Raw genomic sequence first — 15,829 nt, forward strand, 5'->3', positions numbered from 1 at the left:
TATGGCACGAGTCGTTATATGAATCTATTTCCTTTTTCTGGGTTGTGATGTTGGTGAAATGTCTTACATGCAGAACATGCACATGCATAAAAGTGTAAATGGACAGAATTGAACACATACAAATTGGAATAACAAAAAAATATGGCATAAAAAAAAATATATACGCGAATGTATTTCGAAATTAACAAATATCTCTCAAATGTGTTAATCGTTCAATGGATTTACTACTTACCATGGATATATAATTTTGCTTCTGAATAAGAAAGGAATTATTATAAATATATAAAACATGTTCTTACATTTAACACGCTTGTTTGATACAAATATGGTTGTATACATATATAAACGCGCATATTAATGTATGTATTGAGCATACAAGGTATAAGGCCACATATATATGTACACATATGGGTATAATACTGGGGACTTAAAGGATGAATCGTTAATAGAGAAGAAAAAAAAAAAAAAAAAAAAAAAATTTCCTGATGCTAACATTATCCTCATAATGGTACTATGTGTATAGCGTCATGTGTGTACGTAAGTGTACATATGTATATATATAAACTAGATGTACGTGTGCATATGTGTGTACAAGTATATCACCACATGCAAAATAATTGTGACGTACATATTTTAACAAATTCGATTGTCAAAATATGGTTTATAACAATGAAGAAACGTTCTAAATGCTCATACACATAGTTCGACGTATATATATAAATATATATATATATATATACACTTATTTATTTATATAGAATTTGTTCCTGGTTAGCATTTTTTCCTTATTCTTTTTTTATTTTATTTTTTTTTTGGTTTTTTTTCTTCTTAGGAGGTGGGTGCAATAAGCAATCCACAATTTTCAAACAAATATATTTTATTTATAAATGACTATAATATCTTTACTTTTTATTTAGATTTTATGAAATACAAATAAATATAAAAATTTGTCTAACGAAAACAAAACATTATGCGCATATGTATGGCAGACGAAAGAGGGGGAAAAAATGAAAAATGAACTTTTTTCTTACTTAAAACATGCATGCTTATTTACATCTTTCTATATATGTTACACATGATTAAGATTGAACTTAGTTCTTCTATATATATATATATTGCTCTGTAATTTTTTATGTTGTTTCTTTTTATAAAAATTTATCTACTTTGTACGAAAGGATACATGCGTACAAATTAGCTCATGTGATGACAGGGAAGTGAAGCAATGGGAAAATGGCATGTTTTAAAAAAGGCACATTAGCATGTTACCATATTAGCATATGATCACATAAGCATACTAACGAAATAACACAGGGATATATAATACATGTTACGAGTTAAGCAGTTTGTTGAGTCTTTCGTACTTTTCTTAGCGTTATATTTAGATTCACATATATATATATATATATATATGTATATTTACAAATGGGTTTTCCACCTAATTATCTTTTAGATTATTCTAAGAGTTAGTTTAAAGTTTAACAGTAATAATTGTTCTGTATTGTGTTGAATGTGGGGAAAGGGAGTTTTTTTTAATTAAAATGGGTAAAAAAAAAAAAAGGGGAATAAATGGGTGTAAATGAGAATAAAAGAGAATACGTGAGAAAAGTGGGAACAACAAAATGAGGTTTGTTGCAGATATGTAGAACACACGTACATCTAATACGCATGAATGTAATACGTATGCATATAATACGAATGCATATAATACAAATGATGCATATAGTACGAATGCATATATAATACGTATATATACAATGCCCGCACATATAAGTAAATACGTGTGAATAATATCCACTCAACAGACTCAGAAAACTGGAGGCTTATTTAAAAAAATGAAAAAAGGTGAAAAACGTAAGCCTTTTTAAAAATGTAGCATTTTAGCAGTATTTTTCTGCTTGGATAATGAAATGGAATAGGTAGGTATATACATATAAGTTTGTATGCCTAGCATTATGTTCGTATTCATTTTTCAGTTTAAGATCCCTTTTAAATGAAACACGAAAAAAAAAAAAAAAAAAATTATGCTTTTTGCCACTAAACCTTTGTTTATAATGGAATGGATGTGTCACTATATACTTTGTGGAGTTATACACGTATGCAATGTATGTGCACATGTAGTATAACAAAAAGTATGTTCAACCCGACGTTATACATATTTATGCATATATAACGTATACATATATATATATACATAAATGTATCATAACACAGTGTGATCGTAGATCATGGGCATTTGTTTTAATATATAAATCTTTCTCATGAAAAAAGTTAAATGAGTTGTGTTTAAGCTTAAATGTGTCATTTTTAATTCTTAAGGAATCATTTCAATAGTGGTAATTACGAGTTGACAATGTACTGTAACAGAAGAAAAACGTAAAAAAAAATAAAATAGAGAATAATGGGAATGTAATATGAGTGGGTGAAATTTTTTATTATTATATCCTTTTTTAATTTTTGAAATTTTTTCTTATAAATTTTATCACTCTTAAGTTTAGTCATTTTTTATGTTCTTTTCTTCATAACATAAAAAAAAGAAAAAAAAGAGGAAAAAAAAAAAAAAAAAATTAATATATATTTTTTTTCACCAAATAGGCGAAAAAAGGAAAATGAAAAATATTTATGAGGGAGGGGGAGAAGAAAAACGTTAAAAAAGAAAATGCTACGAATTATTTTGAAGCAACTTAGCACGAAAAAAAAAACTATTTCCTAAGAGAAAAAAATAGAACTGCGGTATATCAAAAATAAAAAAAAAAAAAAAAAAAAGGAAAATAAAAAAGGAAAAAAAAAAGGGAAAAAAAAAAAGAAAAAAAAAAGAAAAAAAAAAAGGAAAAAAAAAGAAAAAAAAAAAAAAAAAAAAAATTTTTTCACCAAATAGGCGAAAAAAGGAAAATGAAAAATATTTATGAGGGAGGGGGAGAAGAAAAACGTTAAAAAAGAAAATGCTACGAATTATTTTGAAGCAACTTAGCACGAAAAAAAAAACTATTTCCTAAGAGAAAAAAATAGAACTGCGGTATATCAAAAATAAAAAAAAAAAAAAAAAAAAGGAAATAAAAACGGAAAAAAAAAGGGGAAAAAAAAAAGGAAAAAAAAAAGGAAAAAAAAAAAGGAAAAAAAAAAAAAAAAAAAAAAAAAAAAAAAGCGTATATCAAAAAAAAAAAAAAAAAAAAAAAAAAAGGAAATTAATATATATTTTTTTTAACAAAAAAGGCGAAAAAAGGAAAAAGAAAAAAATTTATGAGGGAGGGGGAGAAGAAAAACGTTAAAAAAAAAAAAGCTACGAATTATTTTGAAGCAACTTAGCACGAAAAAAAAAACTATTTCCTAAGAGAAAAAAAAAGAACTGCGGTATATCAAAAAAAAAAAAAAAAAAAAAAAAAAGGAAATAAAAACGGAAAAAAAAAGGGGAAAAAAAAAAGGAAAAAAAAAGGAAAGAAAAAAGGGAAAAAAAAGGAAAGAAAAAAGAAAAAAAAAGCGTATTTATTATTATCCTATCTACCATATGTAACAAATGTAGCGTAATTTTCTTGATGCGTCAATAAAAGGATAAGATACGTAATAGTATATATGTATGTATATAATATATATGAGTATATTTTATACTTTGTTTGTTGGGCATATATATGTTTACATATTTTTTTTGTACATTTTGCATTGAGAATAGCAGTGCTTTAACGCTTAGCAAGAGAAGTTTGCCTTGCTTTACGCTTTGCTGAAAAACTGTTTTGTAAATGAGGAGAAAAACAGTGAAGTTAGTCTAGTGTTGTTTTACTTTCTGAAGCTCTAACGTACTCTTAAATTCTTCATGTTATTATAGTCGAATGTAGAAAATATTTCCGCATGCAGTTCAAAATGTACGCTTAACCACCTATTCCATATATCAAAATTAGCAGTTTATTTTATTTTTTTTCTTTTTTTAATCAACAACGCATATGTTATTATATATGTAACGCCTTTTGCAAACGCTCTCGGCAAGCAGCTATTTTTTCTTCAAGCGTTTAAAGGTGACAATATGAAATCTTGTCCATAAATATGTACATATATATATGCATAAATATGTACATATATATATGCATAAGTATGTATATATATATATATATACATATATGTGTGTGTACAAAAATATACATAATGCATTTTTGCACATATGAACGCTTGTGTGGAATGGCTTCTTACCATGGATAAGCTTTCAGAACACGTAAAACTCTATTCATTTTTTCCCTCATCTTTGCCTTAATCATTTTTTAACTCCCTTTAACGAGTAAACTAATAAACACACAAAAAGCAACTCGAAATTAAAAACTACTGCGGAGGAAATGAAAATTCATTGAAGGATGGGAATTATTTTGAAAACACGAAATTGTTGCGAGAGTTTACGTAATTTGTAGGTAAATATATGTTATATACATATATACACACATGTACTTTTTTTTTTTTTTTTTTTTTTTTTGTACGTCAGAAATAGAAGCCGCGAAGGTGTATTAAAAATAAAGGTTAAAGTGTGTAAATTGTAAATGTGCGAATGAAAAATATAAAAAAAAAAAAATAAAAAAAAAAAAAAAAAAAAAAAAAAAAAAAAAAATTTATAAACATGCTAGCTAAAGTACAAAAAAAAAAAAAAAATAATAATAATAAGTGAATAAATAGTAATAAAAATAGTAGTAATAAATGATAATAATAAAAGAAAGAAAAACAATTTGGTCATAAAAAATTCAAGTTCAACAAATTTATGCGTTTGCGCAAAATTGGATAACTTTGTGGATGCTAAATTGTGAAATAAACGTATAATGATCATAAATATAAATGGGGATGAAAAAAAGTTGTGAAACTTGGGAGTATATATTTTACACACAGTTAAGGGGTTATATTTTAATGTATATATTTGTGTGTGTAAGTAACACGCTTGTGCACACTTTTGTACCTGTCCGCTAATAAGATTGGTAATTTTTTTTTTTTTTTTCACTACTTCCCCATAAATCATGTAGCTAGCCATATTTGGCTAGCATGGGGGATTACTTCACTTTATGTTTTAAAATTTATGCAACATTTCTGTTTTTATTTCCTATTCCCTTTTGGTGCAAATCCTTCCAGTCATCCCATTCTCTATCCATAATATCTTTTTCGTTTTCCTCTTTGGAGCATTTTTTATAGTAGTCATCATCATTGATGTCATTTTTGATAACTCCGTTTTGGTCTTCATTGCTCAGTGTATTATTATCTCCGTTTTTTTTGTTAGTGTTGGCGACACCACTTCCCTTAAGCGCATATTCCATTTCAACTTTGGCACATTCTTCTAAAGAAATTGTTGGTAAGTTGTGTGCTGGTCTGAAAACAAGATCTCTGTAGTAGTTTCTTATTTCAGTCATATCTGAAATTTGCATATTTTTTTTTATTGTAAAAAGCCAAGGTTTTCTTATCGTTCCGTATTGATTGTCATTCAAGCGACTATTATCATTATTGTTATTAACACATCCTCCTCCACCATCATTTGGGTGTTTTCCACTCTTTTGCACCAGTTCCCTGTTTCGCATTTCCAAAACTTGCAATTCGGTATCTATTAAGTCTATAGTATTCAATGTTTGTATACATTTGTGTTTTATCAAAGACAGATACATTTCCCTGTGCTCTTCATCCTCCGTGTCATAAGAAGAAATGGATGGGTTGTAATTTTGAGTAGTGCCTTTTTTTATTTTTATTTTCGTAATTTCATCATACATATCTTGATATTTTTTTTCATCCTTTGCCCTTTTAACTTTTATGTTCCTTCTGTTCATTTCGTTTATCTCTTTTTCGTCCTTATCTAATAGGTATTCATTCATTTGAATTATTTTGTAAATATTGATTATACTAATAAATTCATTAAAATATAATTTTGAGTCCTTCAATCTATCATATCGTATGTCCATATTAACAGTTTCATAGCTCAAAATCCCTAGTATATAAGGAATGAGTAAAAATTTCAAAGACTTGGTACTAATATCATCTACTTCCTCGTTTTCAGAAAACATATCACAAGTGTTGATGTATTTTCCAAACATTTTAAATGCATAAATCAACTCGTCTATGATTTCGTCTTTACTCGTTATTAATTCATTTCGCCTTGTTGCCACATTCCCGTGATTTTTCACAAACTCGCAGAATTCTTTTTTGAGAAAAATAGATTTATATGTATTAACATGTTTTATATTTTTTACAATATAGTCATCAAATAGTAAATACAGCTGGTCATATAACAACGACATGCCATTTATCTCTCCCATGCTGCTATTATTTTACTTTGTTTAATATATTTTTTTCTTCTTCTGTAGGGCCTTATTTGGGAGTTCAGATATATTTTTTGTAAGGCTATTTTTCTTTTTAGGGTAACCTAAAATTTAGGTTAATGTCGTTGGATATATTTTATATAGTGAACAAATGTGTAAAATTATTTTTATCAATATGTTTATTTTATTTGTTACCTTACCATATATATCTCCTCTTTTTGGCAATTTGGTGCCCTCTGCTGCTTTCCACACCTTGGTATTTCTCAATTGTATAAGGCACGCACTGTGTCCTTTCTCTTCACACTTATTGAAGATACTTTTTTTTTTTTTTTTTTTTAAATGAGATAAGAGAGTGAGACTCTACATAAGAATAACATTTAGCAACACTTTTTTTTTTTTTTTTTGTCGAAATTGCTCATAGTAGTGGAGGTCATATATTATATGTACTTTATTTCAATAATAATATCATAAAATGTGCACAGCTTTTATAGCATGTACCACAAAACAAACCAGTAGTGTTATTATAATTTAAAAAAAAAAAAAATCCGCGAAAGAGACTTAAACGATTTGGCAAATAAAAAGAAATACGTTTTTTTTATAATATGTGTTTAAATAGAACAAATGGGAAAAAGAAGGAAAAAAAAAAAAAAAAAAAAAAAAAAAAACCTCTCAATAAATAATTTTAAAAAGGAATGTAAAAAAAAAAAAAAATAATAATAAAATAAGTCGTAAATAATGTAGAGATATGATTTTTGAATGAAACTATGTTCCCATGCATGTTTTTTTGTGTACTTAAAATTGTCACTTCTGTGTGACTCACTTTGTGTAGCGTTGGTAAGAGACAGATAAGAAGGGACAACGTGAGGAAAATATTTACCTCTACTTATAAATTATACCTCTTCATCTTTGAGACGTGCATACGGAATCAGAACTATGCATGCGTTGCAAATGATAGTGGAAGTTCTTGTAGCGATTAGTAAATATTGTGTCCAAAGTGGAAACAGTTGAGTGTGAAGCAAATACATTCTCACAAATATATATACATATGTAAATAACGCCACGTGATGAGAATTAGTGCAAATAAAGAATAATACTTCTCTCCCCCCAATTCAAAGGAATGTACTTTTATACTCGAAGTGTCAAGAGCTAACACTTATTTGGGGTACTATAAGAACAGTTCACTCGTTTTAGGAAATTGTACGAGATTGAAAAAATCATAACGAGACAGGGATAAAAAGTGGCAGTATAGCAAGCTTGAATGATGATGTAATGCCACGACATTCACGAGATTTTTTTTTTTTTTTTTTTTTTTTCTTTTATGAACAAGTGTGTATATACGTGAAGCAAGTAACATGTGCTACACAATATTTCTTAATTTCCAACCAATTCTAAAAGAAAAAAGGTTTTTGTAAATTCGCAAACTTTGGCAGATAATGTCTTGCAAAAACTATTGAACTAAAGGGGAATATTAAAATAAAATAAAACAATACATAAAAAAGATAGTGACAACGAGAGTGCAAAAGAGAAAGTAGAATTGCCCCTTTTCTTCCCCCCCCCCATCTTCACTCCACTCTTGGTTAGAACATAATGATGAAAATTTCCTCTGAACAATTTTCAATAGAACAAATAGCTTTTTTCTATTGAGAAATCCCATTTTCGTATTATAAATATTTTTCTTAATTTAAGGAACTCAAAACATAAAGGAGAGAGGAGTGGTAGTTGATCTTGTTGACAGTTAAAAATGGCACTGCAACTAATGTACAAGTTTAGAATCGATGGGGGGAAAGTTCAGCAAATGAACAAACGATTTTTGAGCAATCAATATAAGAATAGAACATTCGATGAGAGTGAAAAGTCCTTCTTCGATAAACTACACAACGAGTGGTGGAATGACAAAGCAGAAGAAAAGCAAACTTGGTATGATATTTTGAACAAAATTGTGGGAAAAAATATTCACAGTTTGCATGACTATAATAAACATAGATTTAACTTTATATGTAAAAATTATGAATTCATTTTTTTTGAAAAATTGAAAGAAAGAAGAGAAAGTAAAGAAAAAGGAAAAGAAATAAAAATAAACATTTTAGATGTTGGTTGTGGAGGAGGTATATTGTGTGAATATATGAAAAGGAATTTTTTTTATTTCTTGCTGAAAAGTGATATGATAAATGGAGAGTGGTCAAGGGGGTACAGTGAACACGAAAATAAAAAAACATCCATGAATACTGTGGAGATAAATATCCATGGAATAGATATATCTAAGAAATTAATAGAAGTCGCAAATAAGAGACAAGAACATGAGGTAGAGGAAATACAGAAATTGTACAACAAAGGAGAGGAGGGAGAATACACGGGAACTTATTACAATAGCGAAGGAGCATTCTTCAATGCTGAAAAGACAAAGAATATACTTGCTGAGAAATTGGAGGAGAGGGGGGGAAAAATTAATTCGAGATGTAATAAAATAGCGTGGAAGAGAAATAATAATTGGAATGTACGTATCAATCTGAGATACCAAAATTGTGATATAGCTGATTTGGTAAATTCAAGTGATGAGGACAGAAAAAAATACGACATAATAATTTCTTCCGAAGTTATTGAACATGTACCCAATGAGAAAAAAGAAAAATATGTAAAATACATTAGTCAGCTCTGTAACCCTATGGCATTAGTTGTGTTTACGAGTATTAATAAAAATATTTTTTCCTATATATATACCATTTTGTTAGCTGAGTATATAACTGGCATTATGAAAAAGGTACATTTTTCTTCTAAAGCGTATGACAAATTGGAATAAGGAAAAAAAAAAAAAAAAAAAAAAAAAAAAAAAAGACTATGGCCATTTGTCGTGGCATTTCTGCATCCTCTTTTGCGCGTTCATTTTGTTTTCCATGTTTTTCCTAAATTTTTTCCCCTAATTTTTCCCCTAATTTTCCCCCTAATTTTCCCCCTAATTTTTCCCCTAATTTTTCCCTAATTTTTCAGGGCACACATGAGTACGATAAATTCATAGAAACGGAAGAGTTAAATGACCTTTGTTCGCTTTTTAACATAAAAAATATAATTACAGAATATGTAATTTATATCCCCTTTATCAGGGATTATTTCCTCACCCGCAGGATGAAGCTCCTATTTTTATCGTCTTTTGTTTATAGAGGAGTGGAAAAAGGAGACACACATTCTGTGGGCAAAATTGGGAGAAGAGCCAGTTATATTGAACGTTAAACAAAGGCAGTATAGGTAATATATACATGTATATATATATATATATATATATATATATATATATATATATATATATATATATATATATGTATGTGTATGGTTATATGCATACTGATATGTACACCACTTATATGCCATGTTGGTAGCACATGAACACAACGCAGGGGAAGAATATGTTTTTACTTTATTTTATTTTTTCCTTTTTTTTACCTTCGAATAGGGAATATTTTTTTTTTCTCTGCGATGATCTATGTTCCCACGTTTTGCAAAAGAACGAATTAGTTTACAAATTTAGGGGATTAGGAAAATAATTAATAGTGACATCATAGACATCAGCACCAGCACTCGTGTTACATAAAATTAATATCATCATATGTCTCTTTACTGATATGTGTACATCGTAAACATGCTTATAAGGAGAAGAAAAAGAAAAAAAAAAAAAAAAAAAGATCTTGGTCTTGTTTCCATAGCCAACTTTAACTACTTATTTGGTGCTTACTATATTATTTATTTTTTTTTTTTTTTCTATATTTTTTTTTCACACGTCTTTGCTATATTGGTCACATATATACTACTACTTAGGGGTGAAAAAAAATGTCCCCAGGACTTCGAAAATGTCTGTAAAGCTATTGCTGTGACTTTCCCCTAACGTTATTGTGGCGAGTTTTCTTTTTTTCTTACCTTTTTTTTATCTTTACTTTTTTTTTTTTTTTTTTCAATCTTTTAGCCTTTTCAAATTTTTAATTTTTTCAATTTTTTTTTGTTGTTGGTTTTTCCATTTTAAGATAAACACAAAAAGTGGAAAACAAAAGCCTTTCCCAAAAAAAGCAAAAGTCTTTTCAAAAAAAACAAAAATCATTTTCAATAAATCATAAAAAATATACAGCTTTTTTTTTTTTTTTTTTTTTTTTAAAAAAAAGTTCCTCGTATAGCAACTATCACAGAGTAACAGGTATTTTTATGCTTCTTTTTTTACCTCTTGTACGATGTGGGTATATGTATAAAGGGGAAGATTTTAAACAACAACAACAAAAAAAAAAAAAAAAAAAAAAAAAAAAGAAAAAAAGAAAAAAAGAAAAAAGCACCATTAAATGTACAATGAAAATGACATCCATATTATATGTACGTGCATGTTTTTATATGTAGGCACAAGTACTCTCATGTGATGAAACAAAATTTTCATTCATTCTGTCGTTGTTAACAGTTCTCTAAAGGATACTCGCTAATCCACGTGTTCACGATAGTATATCCGCATATATATATCTCTCAATAGGAATACATAGGATATATGTGCATATGTTCATATATATATATATATATATATAGAGAGAGAGAGAGAGAGAGAGAGAGTGAGGGATAGTTTACGCGGCGCTCAAAAAGTATAAGCGAAAAAAAGGGACTGACTGACTCCCCCTATTTTTGCACAAACTTGTCATTAAACACACAACCACGCATAGGGATGCAAAACATATATTAATAAACTACTCTTGGGTAAAAAAAAGTGGAGCATAAACTATAGGTTGCACAGGTTTGGAAAAGCTGTTAGGAAGAGATCCAGTGGTGAAAGTAAAATGGGGAAAGGAGAAGCATAAGCGAATCAGGACAAACATATAATTATGAGCAACATAAATACAACCTATCGAGGCAGAAATAAATGCAAAAGAAAAATATAACACACACTTGAAAAAAAAAATCGAAGGTTTTCATTCAGCACACTCCCTCCTTTTTTATTTGAAGAAAAATGTGGCCAGTTGTTATACTACTATTCGGAGGAGGTATTTTGTTCATGAAGAAAGGAATGAATTACATGAAAAATCAGAAAATAAATTTGAACAATAAAAATTATTTTTTCCCATCAGGATTTAACAGAAACTTAAACAACCTTTTTTTAAAAAATGATATGAGAGGGTTTGAAAGAAATATGTCCAAGTCTGAAGCTTACAAAATATTAAACATTAACCCAACATCGAATAAGGAAAAAATAAGGGAAGTTCACAAGCAGCTCATGTTGAAAAATCATCCGGATAATGGAGGTAAAGAATTTTTTTTTTTTGAAAGAATAGACATATGAGGGGAGTAGGAGAGCCAAAGCGTGAAATCCAAATTCGGGGAAAAAAATTACACCTAACATGATTACGCAAAATGAAAATGCTCTTTTCATAATCTGTTATACATACCATAATGGTGGATTATTCTGTTTTGAATATGAATATATGAACATTTTCCTATACTCCTCCCAATTGACTATGTTAATATGGTGCCAAAAAAAAAATGGGACATGCCTATATCACAATGTGTAGACAATGTCCTCTCCTATTCGTATATGACACTGCATAAACATGTGCATATATAAGCGTATACATTTTAGACTTTTTTTTTTTTTTTTTTTTTTTTCCTGTCTTCTACATTTTGTCAACAATGTAGGTTCTACCTACATAGCAGCCAAGGTTAACGAAGCTAAAGATGTTTTATTAAAATAGTTATAATGAAAATTTAGACCCTTATAGCGAGGAAGATTTTTTCTATTAGAGTAATGGATAAATGAGGGGATTTTATGTATACCGCATATAATGAAAATTTGTGTGAAATTTTGCCAAGGTATGAATATAGTGAAAGTCATGAAAGTCATTAAAATTGTGAAGAATTTATTATGTAACTATTTTTTCAATCCTCGTAATGTCCATTTTTATGTTTTCTCTTTTTATATTTTTACTGAACGAGATTAAAGACGCTGAAATTTTTTTTTTTTTTGAGATTTGTAGAAGGAGAGGAAGCATTAGGGGAAAAGGAAAAATGTGTGGAAACTTGAAAAAATCATTTCTATAATTGCTAAGAAATGAAATATATTAGAATTTTACCCTTTTTTTTTTTTTTTTTTTTTTTTTTTTTTTTTTACAAACGTATATCATTTTCTCTTATTTTTTAATCTCTAATATTATATGAATTAAAAAAGAAAAAAAAAGAGCACTTGTGTAAGCTCTAGTGGGAGAGAGAAAAACTTAACTTTTAGGTTATTCTTTTTTTTTTTTTTTTTTTTTTTTTTTTGGCTAGAGGAAAATAAAAAAAATAAAACAAAAAATAAAATCCCCTCGCATAAAGGGACAATGCAGAAGGGTATATTTGCATCATTTGTCTATCTATTTTGCAAGAATTTTTTTTTATTTTTTCCTGCATATACTTTTTTTTTTTTATATGTTCAATTGTTTGAAACCTATTTTCTTATATTTTATTCACTTCCGCTAACTGTTCTCGTATCCTTTCTCCGAAGGTGAAGCATTTGTCTATTTTATTATATATTTTTTATATTTCATTATATTTTTTTTTTCTTCTTTTTTTTTTTCTTCTTTTTTTTTTTCCCCCCCTCTTGTCTTTAAGGGAAGAAGTTAAACGTGCAAGCAGAGCAGCTTGATCTCATTCGTGTGAATAGAATCACATAAGTGCATCTAAACGTATGTAGGATTGGCAACACACTTTTCCCAACTGCTAATTTTATGTACCTATGTTGTTATTACACTTTCCCTATCCCCACCTTTGGTATTACGGGTTTTCCATAGTGGCGTTTTCACACAATGCATAAATTGCACTCGAAAAATCTTAACGAAGAAAATATAGACGATATTATAGAAAAAGAAAAAATAATTAACGAAAGATTGAGATTTGAAAATGAAAAGATAAAAGAAAAAAATAGAAAAATACAGCAAAAATTATTAAGTTTTATTGAGGATAATAATTTTGCTTTTGAAAGTAATTCTACGGAAGATGTTGAAAAATATAAGCATGTGCTTTTGTCTCTTATTGAATATATGAACCGCTTAAAAATGGTGGATACCCACATGAAAAAAGAGACGAATAATTTAATTGACGACTTTTTTCAATGTATTAAGGATGCCATTATTAAGCAAAGTGAATTATGGTACGTTTTAACGCAAGCCCTAACTCATAACTTCTAATTTTTATTCTTATTAAATGAATTTTGTTCATAATTTTTTGTGTCATTCCCCTGAATGCATTATTGAAGGGAATACTTGGGGGTGTGGATCGTTGCATAAAGATAAAAAAAAAAAAATAAAAATAATAAAATTTTCCAATTTGTAGTCATACAATAGAAAGTATCTACTCGCCCAATGCATGAACCTTTCAATTGTTCTTCTCCAAATGAACCTTGCGATCATGTGTACATGAGAGAAAGACATTTTTTCTAATTCATTACATCACAACTAGCGTCATGAGAAGTGCTAGTCGGTACCACATCTACCATGGGAGGTACTTCTATCACGGCTGTCACTTCTGCCACTTTTACCACCTCTGCCATTTTGAAGCTATCTTATAAAGGAAGACATGAACGAATTCAAAGTTCAAGGAAAAGAAGAAATATTCAGGAAGCACGTATTAGGATTAAGAAAGATTTATGAACATAATAGCATATTACGTGCACAGATTTCTGTCTTCAACAAATTCAAATTGAAAGATGAGAATATGATTCATGCAGACTTTGAACAACTGCAACTAAAATACAAAAACTTAAAAGTCAAAGAAAGCTGTTTACAGAAAAAAATAGAAAATCTGAATCAGAAGATAAGGAGATCGACTGAGGTGGGGAAAAATGGTCAAAAGAAAAAAGAAAAATAAAGAAGAATAAAAAAAAAATAAAGAAAAATAAAAAAAAAAAATAAAGAAAAAAGAAAGAAAAAAGGAAAAAAAAAAGTGTGCGAATTCTTTTCTAGGCAGATTTTATTTCACATTTAGCTTTAGTACTACCTTTTCATCTGTAAAGTATATAGCAAAAAAACACTGCACTTCTGTTCGTTAGTAATGGTAGATGGTTTATGAATTTCATGAAGGGAGCAATGTTCTTGTTGGTTCTTCCCTGCTTGCATCTCTGCATACATCTCTACGTACATCTCTACGTACATCTCTACGTATGTAGATCAGCAGATCTAAATGAGAACAAGTAGTTAAGCAAGTGTAACTATATCATATCGAACCTTCGTCTATTTCTTTATCTCTCCCTGCATGCACTTTTGGTGAAAGAAAAAATTGCACTATGACGAAAAGAACCTGTACCTTGAGAAGCTGCTAGAGGACAAGCAGGTAGAAGTAGACGAATCTCAGTATGTTATACAGAACAAAAAAAATTTGATAAATGAACTAAAGAGGAAAAAGGATGAATCCATCAAGAAATATAGTGAAGTAGAGACTTCTATCACTACCAAAAATGTGTACGACGAATTTCACGAGAAGAAGCTTCAGTTGGATGTCCTGAAAGGAAAGGTATGCCCTATAAACAATAGGACCTGTGGGGTCAAGAGTGAGGAAGAAAAAAGCCATCACTAAACTTTCCCAAAACGAGTTGCATACTCTGTAGGAAATAATTTCCAAATGAGCAAGTTCTACAAAAGGGAGAGAATTTCAAAATGGACAAGTTGGGCTATGACCTCCCTTATCATCTTCATCCTCTTTTTTTAAATACACATGCAGCTAGAAGAGGTTATGCATAGGTACAGAAATTTGCACAAGGTCCACGAGAAGAAGTAAAAAAAAAAAAAAAAAAAAAAAAAAAAAAGATAAAAATAAAAATAAAAATAAAAATAAAAAGATAAAAATAAAAAGGTAAAAATAAAAAGAGGAAAAATTGGTATATGTAAGAAGTGCCTCTGAAGACGCTTTGCCATTTTAGTATTTGTAAAAATAATTTCACTGAATAATTATAATAAATGAATTATATCATTCCTCCTTTATATAGCTCCTTTTTACGAATCATATTTGTGTTATGTTATATCCTACAGCACACCACATTTTCCCTTCTTATTACATTACATGTTTTATTTTTATGGACAACATATAATTTGATATACTACATTTTTTAAAACATGTCTTATTTTGTTTGGTTTTTTCTTCCTTTCTCTGTTTAAGAAAAGAGTTTGAAAGTTTCACATTAAAACAAAGTTGTTATGAAAGGAAAAAATGAACGAAAAAAAAAAAAAAAAATTGATAAATAGATGGGTAGCGGAGCAAATAGGTCGACAGATGAATAAACAGATGGGTAGCGGAGCAAATGGGTCGACAGATGAATAAACAGATGGGTAACGGAGCAAATGGGTCGACAGATGAATAAACAGATGGGTAGCGGAGCAAATGGGTCGACAGATGAATAAACAGATGGGTAGCAGAGCAAATATGTCGACAGGTGAATAAACAGACGAGTAGCATGATAAATGGATAAAACAAATAATGTGCATAAATATGTACAAACATGAGCAGGTTCAAAAGTACATGTTTGTTCAAAATTTATGCATACAACTGGTAGCAAATAAAATTGTGGTGTCGCTATACTTTTTTTT

At 28.8% G+C, this 15,829-nt stretch overlaps 4 protein-coding genes across 4 annotated transcripts; 3 read left to right on the forward strand and 1 right to left on the reverse strand.

The window, feature by feature from the left end:
* Window positions 1-5,036: 5,036 nt before the first annotated feature.
* On the reverse strand, window positions 5,037-6,260 carry PGO_031850 (type 2A phosphatase-associated protein 42; the record flags this gene model as incomplete). Its single annotated transcript, XM_028686169.1, has 1 exon — window positions 5,037-6,260. One exon carries the CDS (start codon window positions 6,258-6,260, stop codon window positions 5,037-5,039), a length of 1,224 nt encoding a protein of 407 aa, XP_028541970.1.
* A 1,744-nt stretch (window positions 6,261-8,004) lies between these two features.
* On the forward strand, window positions 8,005-9,488 carry PGO_031860 (3-demethylubiquinone-9 3-methyltransferase; the record flags this gene model as incomplete). Its single annotated transcript, XM_028686170.1, has 2 exons — window positions 8,005-9,021; window positions 9,249-9,488. The coding sequence occupies 2 exons, from the start codon at window positions 8,005-8,007 to the stop codon at window positions 9,486-9,488; spliced, it is 1,257 nt and encodes a 418-aa protein (XP_028541971.1).
* A 1,741-nt stretch (window positions 9,489-11,229) lies between these two features.
* PGO_031870 (mitochondrial import inner membrane translocase subunit TIM14) lies at window positions 11,230-11,968 on the forward strand (the record flags this gene model as incomplete). The annotated part of the gene is made up of 2 exons (XM_028686171.1): window positions 11,230-11,521; window positions 11,913-11,968. 2 exons carry the CDS (start codon window positions 11,230-11,232, stop codon window positions 11,966-11,968), a joined length of 348 nt encoding a protein of 115 aa, XP_028541972.1.
* A 1,089-nt stretch (window positions 11,969-13,057) lies between these two features.
* PGO_031880 (hypothetical protein, conserved) lies at window positions 13,058-15,023 on the forward strand (the record flags this gene model as incomplete). The annotated part of the gene is made up of 4 exons (XM_028686172.1): window positions 13,058-13,401; window positions 13,808-14,081; window positions 14,520-14,759; window positions 14,967-15,023. The coding sequence occupies 4 exons, from the start codon at window positions 13,058-13,060 to the stop codon at window positions 15,021-15,023; spliced, it is 915 nt and encodes a 304-aa protein (XP_028541973.1).
* Between the last annotated feature and the right edge of the window lie 806 nt (window positions 15,024-15,829).

Source organism: Plasmodium gonderi (genome assembly GCF_002157705.1).
Source record: "Plasmodium gonderi DNA, contig: Chr03, whole genome shotgun sequence".
Classification (NCBI taxonomy): domain Eukaryota; phylum Apicomplexa; class Aconoidasida; order Haemosporida; family Plasmodiidae; genus Plasmodium; species Plasmodium gonderi.